Genomic DNA, 15852 nt, shown 5'->3' with positions numbered 1-15852 from the left:
CCTACAAGTTCAGAAATAAATTGGTTATTTTCTAAATGTACTGTAGAATTATTTTTATATAGATCACAGTAATTTTGTCAGTTACCACCAAAACAGATAATTTTAAGGAACAATATTCATTATATTTTATTTTGTCATCTATGACTACTATTTCATATGAGTATAAATTTGTGAATATATTACATGTTATTGTTGTGTTCTGCGCATTGTATGGGTTAATTCAATATACCAGACTGTGTATGAGTATTTTTTATGATTGAATAAATATTTGTTTTTCTCAGCATAGGCTGAGACTTTATTGAGCCCTTTTCCAAGGCAGAGTTACTGCATCTTTCACAGTAGATTTCTACAACACCTATTTAAAAAGGGAGGAAAAAAAAATCAGCAGGGAGATATATGTTGCATGTATGTAATGCTTTATGATTTGTTTTTTTTGTAAACTAGGTTGTATTGGGATTTTTTTTGAGAAAATGTTTTGTCTTGACAATTTTCAGAGTGTAAAAGGCTATTTATAAACGTGTCGTGCATACGTACGTGTGGGCACATGTGTAGAGATGAATAAATACATGCAAGTATGAGTAGGTATGTGTATACTTGGGTATTTTTTAGTGGAGAAAATGCCTGTCTTGCAGCCTTCGCTCTCAGAGTTATAGCAGAGACAAACATGTTAATAGTATTGCATGATGCTTAGATGACACAGCAGCGTGCCTTTCTGTAGCTGTTGCACAATAAATAATGTATTAAGTCTTTTAACATCAATGCAAAATGTTTTCAGTTTGTAAATTTTGGAGCAACCAGGTGCTAAAAAGAATTACTCAATTCTGTTTTTATTAGTATTGGTCCAGTTAGTATACAGGGAGAAAAGTACAATTAAAGCTGTTCTGTACCATATGCTGCCCACAGCAACTCAGACAAGGTCAAAGCTAACATTTGTAAGTCAGGACAAATATAAGATCATCTGGAAAATCTCTAGGGGTACATGGCTGTGGACATTGAATAAAGACAGGTAGTAAACACTGGTCAGCTGGATTTTTTTTTCGTTTCTGTTCCTTGCCCTTCTCTTTCCCCTCGCCATCCCCCTAAAAAATGATGAGTTGCAATGTATCAGCCCAAGAGAATTTTCCCTGCTCCACTCCATTGGGTTGGACTGCCAATCTACTGAGCAGTGGTCCCCTGCCAGAAGGCTGTCTTGTCTGCAACAAGCCTTATTGATGCTTTAAAGTGAAGGTTATGTCCATTTCCTTGGGCAAATGAAAGCAACTAGGGATGGGATCAGGTGCTGTATTGGACAGATCTATATTTCTTGAAATGTGAGCACCAAAGAGTAACACACACCCCTTTGCTCAGTGTGTTTGCTTTTATAATCATGTGCGTGTTGAAGTCCATTTGTAGAAATACAACAGTCTGTGTTGGAGGTACAGAAACTGAGAGTACTAGTGTGTTCAGAGAAGAAATAAACAAATGAAAAAGGTAGTGTTATATATACACTACTGCATCTTCCTGTGGTCAATACTGGTGATGGGGGTTCCTTCCACAGCTAGAATAGCCTTCTGAAACACAGGGAACTGGTTAAGAAACAGGCTGATTAGTTTCAGCGTTTCCTTAAAATCTAAATTTAATCAGGAATTTTTGCAGACTTTGTTGTATGCATCCTTTAGTAACAGCACAGTGTGGAGAGTGTGGGGAAGAGACTTTACTTAGCAAATAAAATATGAAAAGAATCTTTAAGTGCTACATATGTATATTTATTTCTGGTGTTGTTCCTGCTGCCTTACCTTCTTTTTCCTCTGCTCTCTGCCTCACACTACAATTTAAAAAACAAAAGAACAGACCAAAAGGTTTCCATATACTGAATTTGGGATTTTTATTAAGTTTGCCTATCACTTTTAAATGTGATGTTAAGATCGTAATTTACTGGGAAAGAAGCTAGGAAGTATTTGTGCTATGTATTGTTGCAGTGGGATTCTGCATTTCAAAAATACCCAAATAGGCATGTATAGCATGCCTAAACTGCATAAACATTTATTTAAGATGGAATTCAGTTCAGCTACTTCAAGGAGTTTGAATTTTATACCATCCTTAAAAATTATGGTTGGATTTGCAGACAAGACTGATGCTCTATTCTCTTAAAGGAGTGTTTTTTCATTCTGGGTGGTGAGAAGAGTTTTTTAAAATGTATGAAGCTTGACACCTAGTACTGGAAACAAAAAGTGTGATTGAGGTTGTGGTATACTGATCTTGTATACTAGGGCTCTTCATTTTATCATGTTGCTCAAATATCAACTAAACAAGAATTGAGGCGGGGGAGGGAGGCAGCTTTTGTCTTGCTATGAAAAGGAGCATGGAAGACTATAGTTACTATTCTACATTCCTGAAGCTTTAGTACATGATCTTGTCAGAAATAGAATAAACATGAAAACAAGTTTCCTTTTCCTAGAGCTGCCTTTCAGTAGAATTAGCTTTTGCCACAAAACCTGCAGATAATACACTGTAAAATTTTGCCACATGTACAAATCATTCATCAGTGCGCACTTGCTCAGTGCATGACTGATGCTGATGGAATGTAGATAGGCTACTTAGTAGAGTTTACAAGCTACAGAATAGGTTATCCATTTCTACTGGTTTCAAAAAATTCTGTCTCTAGCAGCTTGATAAATATTTTCCTGAACTTCCAAGAATTGTTAATAACTAGGCTTAAATGAGGAACATAATTCATAATTCCATAAACAGTATGTGTGATGGGAGCCTTGGTCTTGAGATAGGATGAGCTCATCGGAAGTAAGGTTTGGTTGCTTCATTGCTATTTTTTAATCTGCTTTTAATATTGATATTAAACACTGATAAATATTTAAGAATTTGAAACAGATTACAGGAAAATTGCCTGAGAGGAGGTATGCCAACAGGAGGACTTGTAAGTTTTATATTTATTAAATGCATTTATAGAATGAAACTTGGAAGTTTACTTAGCATAAAATTTGGTAAACCCAGATCTTTGAATTGATGTTCACGTTATCGGCACTTGTATTAGTACATAGAAGCACACTGTGTAATCCTTTGATATGTTTTAGATATATGAGGTCAGTGTAACTTTCATGATAGTGTTCATTACGTATGTTAATCACTGGGGCAGATTTCAGAGCTGGATGATGCATTTTGTTTTGCTTAAACCTGATGTAGTACAAATAATGTCTTCTCAGCTCTGGTCTGAAGTCAGCTCTCACCACTCAAAAAAATATCTTAGTTGTCATCCTGCCTTTCCCACTGGAGAAACATAAACCAGTTCAGAGTGTGGAAGAGACCATTGCGGGTCTCTGACTTGACGTCCTTTACAACTCTCATTTGTCCCACTTCCCTCTGTGGCGGCTACCTACCCTTCAGAAGCAGTGCAGCATTAGCATTGATGTATATTCTAGCACAGCTCCAAAAAAGTCAAACCCTCCACTTGATAAGTCATGTAAAAAAACCCTGGGTTTGGCCTGTGTTTATCGGAAGGGAATTTCCCATTCATAATTGGAGAGTGTTTTGCTTGTCAGCATGGAGACACATCCGATGCCTTCAGGTGCAGTGCGTTTAAGGGGATTAGAAGATGGGCTCCTCTTCTGCCTGCTGGAGACAACCCTCTTCAAGGAGACTGCAGACAGGCTGACCTTTTAACAGTATTCCTTGTCTTAGTGGGAATGTCAGCCAGGAAAAACTGGTTTGATGCCTCCTGGATGTCACCGTTATCAGTTTAATAGCTAAAAGAGGCCATCTTGAGCAGCCACGTCATACTTATAACTGCCTTACTCGGCTGTTGCAGAAGAGAAAGCCCTTTAACTGGGACACAGACCAGGGAGCTTTGGTGCAGCCATGCAAGCCTCTTGTGGGCCAGCAGCCACAGAGCCTATGTTTTGCTGGATAGGAGTCCTAGTGCATTCAGGGCTTTCAGCATGAACAAACTAGTTGTCCTGCCTGATACATGGCTTCCCGACTTAAAAATAAAATTTTGCCCTTTTTTTAAATCAACTCTTCTATTTAAAACCTTTGTATTTTGCATCTCATGGACTTCAAGTTAATCTTAGTAAATCTTGTCCTTTGCTTTTAAATTTTGTTTCTAGTAACACAACATAAAAGTTATGATTAGGTCATTAACCAGAAAAAAACCTGGCGATCATCTGCAGGTGATCAGATGACATCAGAGGCCTGGTTTTAATTTGTGGGTAGTTCTGATTGTAACTAAAAGAGACTTGCTCCTTTTGTGGAATTGGCTGGCTATTTCCCCACATCTGGAGCTAATGAAGTCTTTGAGACCACATCAGTTGTGTTTTGCCGCAAGAACCCTTTGATCTGAAAAATCTAGACTGGCACAAGTGCAGCTTCATAACATTGCAGCTATGTTTTTGCAAGCTATGGTTAAGATACCAAAATAAGCAGAAACTATATAAAGTTATGTGTCTGTGCTAGGACTTTCATGTAGCTGTTTGGAAGGGCCTCTTTTTACGTTAATATAATTTATAACATTTTTATTATGTTAATGGCTTGTACACATGTATCTGTAAATGATACATTTGTAGGAGTTTTTTCGGTTTAATTTCCCTTTTGAGATAATGTTTAATCAGTTTTTATAAATCACCCAATTATGTAAAATCTTAAAATTTCGGTCTGAAGCTTGTGTTTACAAATCTCATTGATAACATTACAGTTCAAAAGAAGTAGAATTCGTCATTGTAGGTGATTTTGCATTTAATCAGTGTACATCTCCATGGCAGTCCTAAATGTCATAAAGATTTGTTTCCACTGCTGTCCTGTGACAGTGATAGATTATCCATCAGCTATAGCATATGCTGTGTTACTCTGCACAACAGAGAACTTGTAAATTAAGCCCAGTTTTGCCTAATATGTTTGCAGTCTTATGAGCGCAAGTATTTACAGTTTGACAGAGTGACATTTCTGTTACAATATGTCTGAGGCATGGAATATACATGCATTCATCCCATATAGTAAATACATATGTACTGTTAATATTGCTTATAACGTATTGTCATTCTGTCACTCTGGTAAGCATCTCTATTTTACATTTATTCCGTAAACTGAAAATTTGCAAGTAAAATATTCAACAAAAGCTCCCCGTAATGCTTTCTTTCCTAAAAATTTTTCATTTCTGTTGATTAAAAAAAAAAATAAGCATGCAACTAAAAGTTATGTAAGTTTTCCACTCTACTCCTTTCTACCAGGTGCCTTTTTACCTGCAGCTGTTTTCATTACATGGCTCATATTGACAGCTATGCCCTGGCTTGATTTCTTGTGCCCTTGTCCTGATTCCATCATACTGTAGTTTGATAGATTTTATTGAAATTCTGTTGATACAAAACGAGTCTAAGGGAGTGGTAAAGCAGTCCCTCTGATATAAAAGAGTGCTGTCTGCAGGCACATGCCCAGCCATTTGGTCTGACAACAGCAGGCTAGAAAAGCATTTGGGAGTGAGGAGGAGGGGTATTGGTATGCAAATGGAAGCGGGACTTGCCCACTTCACTTTCTGAATATCCGTATCAGAACAGTCACCCTCCGGGAGAACAATGGTTCTCTTTTAGGGAACTTATGTTTTTTTGTTGGCCGGCTTGGTTTTCCTGGCCCTTCTCTTGCTTGGTAAACAACATCCTAGAAAGACAAGAGAGGTTAACGTTGTAGAAACATGCGTGTGCCTGTATTTGTATAGAAAGGGGTAAAAATATTCACTTTTGAATTTTGGGGCGTAGTGCACTTTGCAAGTTACAATATGTAAGCTTTAAAGTTTTAAAATTATTCTTAATATAGGCATTTATTAAGCCTTATGTATTTACAGGTAAGGTGAACAATTAAAAAATGAAAATACCCCATTTTTTACTTTGTAGCAAAAAGATGCTCTGGTTTCAATGTTACATTTTTATATTCTTTGCTACCATATTTGTTAATTTGCCTTTTTTTTTTTTTTTTTTTTTTTTTTAGGATTTTTCTTTTAACATACACTAGTCATATTGCAATACTCAGTATAGTGACCAAAATATTGGTATGAAGAAATAGCATCGCTTAGAACAACTAAAGTTATGGGTAGAGTCCTTGAGTCTGTGAATACTGGCTTTGTTGATTTGATTTATTCCTGAATATGCTTTATATTTCTTTTTAGAGTTACTGCAGTGAAAGACTTCTAATCATTATGTTAATTTGGCATCTTAGATTTTTAACTTAAGAAAATTTGTTGTTTGCATCTTGAGAATAGTCCTTCCAGTGTGGCATTACACTGAAAAAAGAACGATGCTGGTTTTCTTTAATGCTAGACCAGTGTGAAAAGAATTTGCTCGATGTTGCAGTTTTAAGATTATTCCTCAGGACTTGCATTACATATATTTTTGATGACTATACAAAGGCGTGCAAGTTTCTAAATGGATGATAAAACAGTTGCATTAAAATCATTCCATTTGTCACTGGATGTTCTTTTTTTCTTTCTGATTGTTGGGGTGCCAGCTAATTAAATATTCGAACAGGCATACAGCTGTTTTAAAATAAAATTTGTTTGGGGCCTGGTTGTTTTATCTTGCTTTTTTTATCTTGAGCAACAAGTCTGTGCGAGTCATGCACTTAGAAAGCAAAATCAGCATTCAAGCTTTTATCAGGCCACCTGGCTGAGTTGGCACACCAGAAAGTGTGTTGTTAAGATCATTCTACTGTACTTCCTCTGTACTGTGGCAACTTGCTAAAAAGCAAATAAAACAAGGGCAACAAATGCTGCAGCTTGCTACACTGTTCTTTTTTTATGTGTGCTTTCTATCTGTGTCTGTCTGCTGTTACAGGTTTGTTTAATGCAGAACACCCAAATATTACTAACCTGCTTTTATTGCTGTCCAATATTTAGGTGTATGCACCATCCCCGAGTTCTGATGATTTCAACAGAGAATCTCCAAGTTATCCGTCTCCTAAGCCACCAAGCAGTATGTTTGCTAGCACTTTCTTTATGCAAGGTGGGTAAAATGACTTTATATGGGTAGATGTCACTTGTCCTTTGGGTAGAAATCTGCAGTCAGCCACTGTTGTACTGAATGAATGAGGAAGCGTAAAGGTAACATATTGTGTTAGAGCCTATGATTAAGTTTTATATACTTCTAAAACAGATAGATGAAGGGAGCTGTCTGTTGATTTAAAGTTTTTCTCATGACATTAATTGCTGACTGAAATTTAAGGGGATTATACACCAGGCCAGATGGACAGAATCCCCCATCCCTTGATTTGTAGGGGCTTCAGAGCAGCACACTGGAGTGATAGAGAAAAATGAGGTGAGGGCTTCTTGACTGTTCTGGAATTTGACTGTACAATATCAGCTAACAGTCTTAAGTTCTTAAATGCTTCTATATCCAACATGCCAAAAAAAAGGGGGTTGCGTTGAACAAAATGAGAGCAGAATTCATTTCCTCAGCCTCACGTCACATGATTAGCTTGTACTGTAGTCTGATGAGGTTTTGGAGCACATTGAAAGCATAGTTTTTCAGTATGGGAATTTACAGAGCACTTCAGTTTATGCTACAGAAGGAAAACTGCATTGACACATGGGTGTAAGGCTTATGTAATGTAGTCATTTCAGTTACTTAAATCTGTGAAATGATTTTATATTTTTATGGTACTAAGGTATTTTAGACTATAAATTGCTTATTTTGATTAATAGATGTTTTGCACTGTATGTTTATGATGAGCTCTGCTTAGCCAAACTTCTCTCCCTTCCACCCCCCTTTTTATTATTTCTTTCAGTCTGGAATTTTTATCAACCCTCTTGATACAAATCTGGCCTTACTGAAGGTCTGTGTAATTAGCAGAAGTACTTGGTATTTTCTCAGCTGTGGTTGGATTGTATTTCAGCTATAAAGCCTCTGTTGGTTTTTCGGGTTTTTTATAAACATAGCAACAGTGTGGTGGCGTGAAAATGGAAGACGCAGTATAAACAGGTCACCATTTCCCTGCTGATGTTAGTCGGAGTAGCTGAATACTGTATTTTTAAAAATAATTTTGTAGAGGAAAGTAGAACTCAGTGGTCTTCTTCATTAAATGTATTTTTCTTGTTTTCTTTTTTTATTAAAAAAATAATAATTAAAAAAAAGATGGGACCCACAATTCTTCTGACCTCTGGAGTTCATCCAATGGCATGAGCCAGCCCGGCTATGGTGGGATGCTGGGAGGCTCCTCTTCCCACATGTCCCAGTCCGGCAGTTACGGCGGCCTGCACACACATGACCGTTTGGTAAGATATGCAGCACAGATTAATGTATTTGTGATTCTATATGGAGATCTGACTCAAAAGAATTCAATTCTTGTTTGCTGCTCATGTATGTCAGTTAAAAACCCAGTTGTCAGAAATCACAAACTTACTGTATTAGATTTATGTCCTTTTATTTATGTCTGTTGTATCAATAGAAGTCTGTGGCTATATAGTGGTCTGTTCAGAGGATGGATGAGTCCCTTTCTTCAATAAAGAGCTGGGTGCTGTATATTTGGTATCTTAAAATATCAATATTTATTTAAAGCTACTTAATGTCTTATCTCTGTTTTCTCTTCTCTAGAGCTATCCCCCGCATTCAGTCTCACCTACAGATATAAATGCCAGTCTTCCTCCAATGTCTAGCTTCCATCGTGGCAGTACCAGCAGTTCACCTTATGTAGCTGCCTCACACACTCCACCTGTCAATGGATCAGATAATATTCTGGGTAAAAAGTTCTTCCGGCTTTTCTTTAATTTTACAAGAAAATGAAATTTAGGGCTGCATGACACACAAAATTAGTAAGATTTAATTTATGGGATGCTTGTAGATCAGGGACCCTGCACCACTGTGACATTTCTGTCCTCAGTATGGCTGAGATGAGGCAAATTGTTTTGCAGTCAGCTTAAGACTTACTGGTTTATTTGCTTTCACAGCCAAGCCTTTGCTCAGGAGATTGTACCCATCTAACTTAATGGCAATTATCCTTCCATAGTTTAGTATATATACATGTTAATATACATAATTCTGGTTTTGCAGTTTTCAGAGCTGCTGTATCACCAGGGTACTGTGCCGGAGAAAGGCAGGAGGACTGTTTCTTTGCGGAGCTTGATAAACTGCATCGTAAATTCCTCTCTTAACTGATATAGAGATTATTAAGTAGCCAGTATGGTGGCTGGTTTAGTCTCTTCCATGCTTACGTGGAAAGCTTGAAATATAGGTTGATCATCTGTTCCTTGCACATACTTGTGCATCATAAGATACAGCTGTAGAAATTAAATGCTTGTAGATACCCTGTGTCAGTTCAATATGATTTCCGCTTCTTTTTAAGTAAGCGGAATTTAGTTAGTGACTATATTGGCTTTGATTTGGGAACATGTTTTACACTCAGATCTTTAAACAAAACCAAGTTAATGAATCTGCATGGGAAATGCAGGTTGGAAAATCCAAGTTTGCCGGAAACTTGAAACAGCGAGTATTGTATGATTTGGATTTCTGATGTGAATGGCTTACATTCACATTAAATATACTTTTTTGGCATTAGAAGTTGATAATTGGAGAAAGGAGATTCTTTTAAAGGGTCTGTCTTCTGCAGTAAAGCAGATATTTCAGAGGATTCAGGTCTTTCTGTGTTTCCAATTGGCAGGGCTTCAGATCTCCTCTTGGCTTGATGGTGTGTGGAGCAAAAGGGCATGCAAAGCTGCTGACGTGCAACTAAGAGCAGGGGTGACAGAAAGCTTGGTGGATAAGAGCTTTTCAGGGATTTTCTAAAAGATGAGAGTACAACACGGGGAATTAGAGCAGGGGGAGCAAGGAGACATAGAAGGAACTATTCAGTGAATTTGGCTTTAAGAATTAATGAAACGTGCAGCACTTCAGTGATAACCGTTTAGAAATAAGCTGCAATAATATAATTTTCTGATTTTGATTTTCTTTTCACATTTCATTAAAATTAGCCTGTGATCCTAGAAAATAATTTCAGTCTTTCCTCTAACTGCTTTTGCTTGTTGGTCATTAAGTTATCATGGTGATACTGTGTTTGACTTTAAAGAGGAGAGCATCTAAATTTAAATCTAATTGTTTAATTAAATTTTTAAGTATAATGAGAACTGATTCTGTTGACACTAACTTCCTCAGAATATCCGTTTAAAAAGTTGCTCAACTGTATGTGATGAATAAAACAATACAAATAAATAAATTTAAGCTTTAAAAATAAGTGTTGGGTTTGCTTTCCACGTTACAGGAAACAGAGGAAATGGTGCTGGAAGCTCACAGACAGGTGATGCACTTGGAAAGGCATTGGCATCTGTAAGTAGCAGTTAGAATATTCAGATCTGAAAGACATATTTTGATCATTGTATCCATTATTTATGTGTTCATTCATTTTATAATATCAAATCAGGAGTTTTCATGTATGAAGTTACAATAATGTACTATGATACAATGTCATACTAGACAAATGTCTATAAAAAACAAAGTGGAAAATGTTTTTATTTGTAGAAGACTCATTCTGTCATCTTTTTTTTTTTTAGGTGATTGAAAAATTTAGGGCAGATATAGTTTAGAAAGTTGCTTAGACAAAGTAAAAGATAATCATAAAAAGTTTAGGGTTTGGGGTTGGGTTTTTTTTTTCTGTAGTGTTCTAGTTAAAGACAAATATTTTTAACGTTATTCTCAGCAGATCCTGCCTCAAGGTTTAAGATGTTTTCTCAGTAGCCTTATAAAACAGAGAGGTTTTGAATGTTGTGTTGTATAGCTATAATTTATGGAACAGCCTTTAAAATGCTGTATATGCATAAAGTTTAAACTCTTAACTCTTGTTGGAATAATGTAGATAATGTAAAATATTGCAAGTATCTTCAGTCTATAAGCTCTCTTTGCATATGCACACATAGAGCAATTATTTTTGCATTAATACAATCAGATGTACTTTTTATAAAACAGTAATTGATACTGTATAGCAGAAATTTCAGAATTAGGAGTGGTGGCTGGAACACTTTGTATTTCTTGTATGTAGCAAATAGGGAGACTAAGTCTGATTTAAAAGATAGAAATGACTACTTTGCAGCCCCAAAAGACTGTTTCTGGGTTGGATTCTGGATCCCTCACCTCATACCAGTGAATGCAAATGTGCATATTCGTGCAGATCCTGTTACCCTTGCATCCCTCAGAGGGTCATATGTTAAAAGATTACCAGATCTGATAATGTCTGTAATGTCCATATTGGGTAGGAGAACTCTGACCTACTGGCTTTGAGGAGAAAAATGTTGTTCCTGTTGCTTTTGGGGATTCAGCAAGTAGATAACAATTCACAAGTCCAGAGGGCAGTTAACACTCTGTTTTTGTCTGTTTGAGACCTGTCAGAAGAGAACTGGGGTAATTTTTGACTCCCTGAAATAGCAATGCTTACATACTTCAGTCTGTTCATTAGTCTGCAGATGTATTAGGATGTCTGCTGTTCTGCAGCCTGACCAAAATTTCTGTTGTAAGTCTTGACACACTGGCCAGTTAGACCTGCGGGACTCTATGATGTTTTCCACCAATCTCCTTTTTTAAATTACTTTCTCATCCTTTCAGGTATTTTTTCCCAAGTCACTAGCTGAGAAAACCAGGCTGATGTTTTGAGGAAAAACTCTAAATATATTGCAAGTGGAAATGTTTAATCTTAACTGGTGGGTGGGCTCTGGTTGTCATAGAAACTTGTTTCTGTCATCCCATGTTGTTGCTTGGCAGGAGCAGCCAGGTCATTCCATAAATCATTTCTGTCATAGCTGATGGTGATGCATTCCATCTGCTCTATCAGTGCATGCCATAGTCTGCACACTTCAAATCCCTTGCCTCATCCATCTGCTTCCCCTGCACACGCGCGTACCCAGCACACTTGTGCTTGTTGGGCAAGGAGCACCGTTCACGGTTGTGGAGAGGAGGGAGGTGGTCTTTCCTGCAGGTGAAGCTAGTGCACATGAATTCTGATGGCTAGTATACAAAGAATATTTTTCTGTTTGAACAAAGTTTTATTTAAATACTGCGAGTGTCTTGACTTTTTTTTTCCTAAGATGATGCTATATGCTTTTCTGTTAGGATTTTAAATGCTACTGCTGCAACTGTTGAGAGGAATTTCTAGTTCTAAAATTCTGTTGATGTACATCTTGCAATAGGCCTTTCATGTGCGAAACATCAGAGGATACGACATTTGTTCTTCAGTTTAGGTATTAAAGACCCTACAGAATAGTATGTGATTAAACATGTAAGGCCAGATAATACATTTGCAAAGGTTCTTTTATTTTAGGTTTAAGCCTGGATAATTGTGGTCTTAATCTCAGGGTAGGCAAGAAAGAGAATTGCACATGAAAGTATTTACACAAAGTTCCCAAAGCCCTGTGGATTATGCATTAGTTTGGATAATGAACTAGTATAGATAGAAAGAAAAGAAAATCTGGGTATTTGTGCCATTTCTAATGTGTTTCCCTGAACATTTGCCAAACAATAACCCTTTAAGATTGTGCCCATGGAGGGTTATATGGCAGGAGAAACATCTGGTTTATTTCATTGCCTAATGCCAAATCAAAACACTTGGTCTTTAATTTAGAGGAGATCAAACAGGAGGACTGTTTAACTTTGTTGATTATATCAGACCTCTTTGTGATAACTTATGTTTTGATTCCTACCTCAGAACTAGGGTAAAGGCCTTTGTACGGTCTCGATAGTTAAATAGCCACTGGTCCCCTCACAAAAGAAAAGAAAATGTAGGGAAGTTGACTTCTAAAAGTAATTCATGAATTAAGTTTCTTTGTTGCTTTAGACTCAATAACATTAACATAACAAAGCCTGACTGAAATGTACACTGTAGTGTTTAAAAAATTGGACTAACAGCTCCGAGGTTTGGCTCTGCAGGCTCTCAATTGTGCAGCTTTTGTCTAAGAGCCTTTTCATTAGATCCTGGCATATTGGCACCCCGCTGATTGGAATGGACCATGACTGATAGGAGGAGGAGTCTCATTTGTTGCAGTAAAATGAGTCATGTTACCGTTTAAGCCTGGCAGAAGGTGTCAGGGTTGTTCATCATTGGTCATTTAACAGCACAGTGGCCAGGGACTGCATGCAGAATGAATTCTGACCCTGTATTTTAGTTGTGGCTTTGGTATTAATGTAGGTTTTCTCTCTTAAAATATAGCAAAATAAAATCAGCAGGTAGAGCATTGGAAAACGACCAGTTTCAAAGGAGACTTCATCACCTTTGTTCTGACATAATTTTAATTTTCTATATCTTATCTGTCTGGAGCTCTATACAGTTCCCATACTGACACGCAAGATTCATTTTTATGCTGATGTACAATGCATGAATTTCCTACAATGGTCTCAGGCAGTTTGTTCTTTTAAATATATTTGCTTTCTAGCATGTATGAAAAAGAAGAGGTATTTTCATTACGAAACTGGTGGTCTTTTCTAATGAAAAAGTATGATAGACCACGAAGGAGCATGTGGTCTATTGGATCCTGGTTTTGTCAGTTCAAAAAATAAAATGTGCAACTTAACTAAGTCCTAGTTTATTGTCAGCTAAATACTGAAATGTTTTATTGTCTGTGTGAAGAGACAGCAACCACACTGCCATTAAAGATTTTTTTAACTGCCATCTGATGACTAACAAATCCTGGTCTCTGCTCAAGGAAAACAGGTTTGAACTGATGACCTGTAAGAATATCTTCTGAAAGTCTGTCATCAGTCTCTAAACCTATTCAATTGCCTTCACAAAATGAATTTTCCAAGAATCTTGAAAACTTAAATTTTAATTAAAGCTTTAAGCATTATGTCTTTAGTTTTTATCAAGACTTTTTAATTACATTAATAGAAAGGAATGAATTGTTGCAAGTTGAGGTTTAGTATCTCAAGGGAGCAACTGATAGAGAAATACGAGAGAAAAATTGTATGTGCTGCAATACATAGCAAGGGCAACAAATTTCAGATGGTATTTGTTCAGTAGGTACCAGTCGTAACTAGAGCTGAATGTGTCCTTGGTATTTTCTCTTCTGAAGGATTAATTTTTAGAAGATAACATGTGTTGACTGCTAAAATCTTTTCTCTCTCTAATGTTTGGGAAGTCATTATTCTGCATTTTCCTGAAGTTTTGTTTAATTATCTTTGTACTGTTAACTCTTACGTATATTGTTCTCCTTCAGTGATAAAAAGGCTGTAATTTTTGCTGCTGTTAAAGTAGAAGGAAGATCAGTTATACTTGTGTTGCTATCAAATACAGGCTGTGCTTATTTTGACAGCTGCTTGAAAATGAAAGTTCTCTGGACATTTTTAGAGCCTTGAGTGTAATAAAGTAGAGCTGTGATTGAAGGATCAAATTGGTTTTTTTAATCAACCCAGCATCAAGAGTGACAATTAAAAGCATGAAAAGGAATCCTAATAGCTATGGTTTTTACTGTGTATTATGACATGTATTGATATACAATCTCTTTTGTCTGTTGTTAGATTTATTCTCCTGATCATACCAGCAGTAGTTTTCCATCGAATCCGTCAACACCAGTTGGATCACCTTCGCCTCTTACAGGTAGAGTAACAAACAGTTGTTTGTTGTTTTGAAAACATCAGTGAAATCAGCAGTAGCTTCCTTGCATAATTACTTCTGTATTTTGTTTTTCCGTTGTACTATGCCCAGGTTTATAAATCCAGATTCTTAAGTATTTTGTTACAAACATTCACTTAAATCCTGGCAACTGGCTTTGAAAATTAGCTTATTAAAATAATCTTTTAAAACATTGAATGAGCATATACTGTCACAGCTATGAAGAGATCTGTAAAAATCTGTACCATTGGAGAGAAATAAGAGTGATTTGGTTGTTGGCGTTTTTTAAAGCTATATGTTAAAACTCTGTGGCAGCTTTTAGGGATGAACAGCAGGTGTGTGTTCCCTCTAATGAAAATATAGTAAGCTGTAGAGACTATCCAGTTTTTACACAGGATAGCTTTTCATTCATATCTTCCATGAATGCTTTCATTCTATGGGAGAAGAACTTCTGGCATTTTTCAAAATAAATGCTCTGTATTGCAGCCACCTCTGTCACCTGTGTTTTGTGTGTTTGTAGTGTGAATGTGGGAAGAAGCATTCCAGTGTGGAGAAGAACTGTGGGCAGCTGCCTACAGCTATTAGTGGGTAGTGCAGCTTTCACAGACACTGTGGCCTCAGCTGTCTAGTAAAAGTTGAACAGCTGTTCTCCATATAGAGAGGACTGTGAAAGCTCCATTGACTTAAATTTGTTGTTTAACAAAGAACTAGAATTACAAGCAAGATGATGTAACTTTAACCCTGTTCTTTCCTATAGTACAATTTGTTAAATTATTTAATGTTTATACAACAGTCTGTTTTCCCATTCTCTGTTATTTAATATATCACTGCAGGCTCTTGGCTGTTGGTCACTTTTTTGCAAGAGTGTTTTGCTTTTTATAAAAAAAACCAAAAAAAACCCAAAAAAACAAACAAAAAACCCAAAAAAACTTATAGTGAAAGGTGTACAGAATGACCACAGCTGAATGCTTTTGTAATCCAGGTGAATAAATTAGTAAAGTTATTGCATGCAGAATGCAGTCATATACATATGTATGTGAATATGCATATCTATATACACAATGTCACTCAGTAAACTTTCATCATTCATACTTCACTCATGTTTAATGGACACTGTTCTGGTTTTCTGTGGACTTAACAGATTAATGAATATCTGACATGGCATACCTGAGCAGCTGCTTGGAGCATTTTTTTTCTATAACTGAAAAATCCATGTTGAATTGAGTAATGATGGAATTAATGGGATTTTTTATTTAGTGATTACAGTCGACAAAGAATGTTTTGTATATCCTTGTTGTACTG

General features: G+C 36.5%; 1 protein-coding gene across 14 annotated transcripts in view; it reads left to right on the top strand.

The window, feature by feature from the left end:
- TCF12 (transcription factor 12) overlaps window positions 1–15852 on the top strand; it is a 175686-nt gene that overhangs the window by 137330 nt on the left and 22504 nt on the right. For all 14 annotated transcript variants that reach the window (XM_049813453.1, XM_049813457.1, XM_049813456.1 and 11 more), the window contains 5 exons: window positions 6869–6974; window positions 8103–8242; window positions 8562–8706; window positions 10222–10286; window positions 14457–14535. In XM_049813453.1, the coding sequence (XP_049669410.1) occupies window positions 6869–6974; window positions 8103–8242; window positions 8562–8706; window positions 10222–10286; window positions 14457–14535 (535 nt within the window). The remainder of the gene's footprint in view (window positions 1–6868; window positions 6975–8102; window positions 8243–8561; window positions 8707–10221; window positions 10287–14456; window positions 14536–15852) is intronic.

The sequence above is a fragment of the Accipiter gentilis genome, chromosome 10 (genome assembly GCF_929443795.1).
Source record: "Accipiter gentilis chromosome 10, bAccGen1.1, whole genome shotgun sequence".
Taxonomy (NCBI): domain Eukaryota; kingdom Metazoa; phylum Chordata; class Aves; order Accipitriformes; family Accipitridae; genus Astur; species Astur gentilis.
The sequence above is the reverse complement of the archived record's forward strand: the minus strand, read 5'-3'. Positions and strand labels throughout refer to the sequence as shown.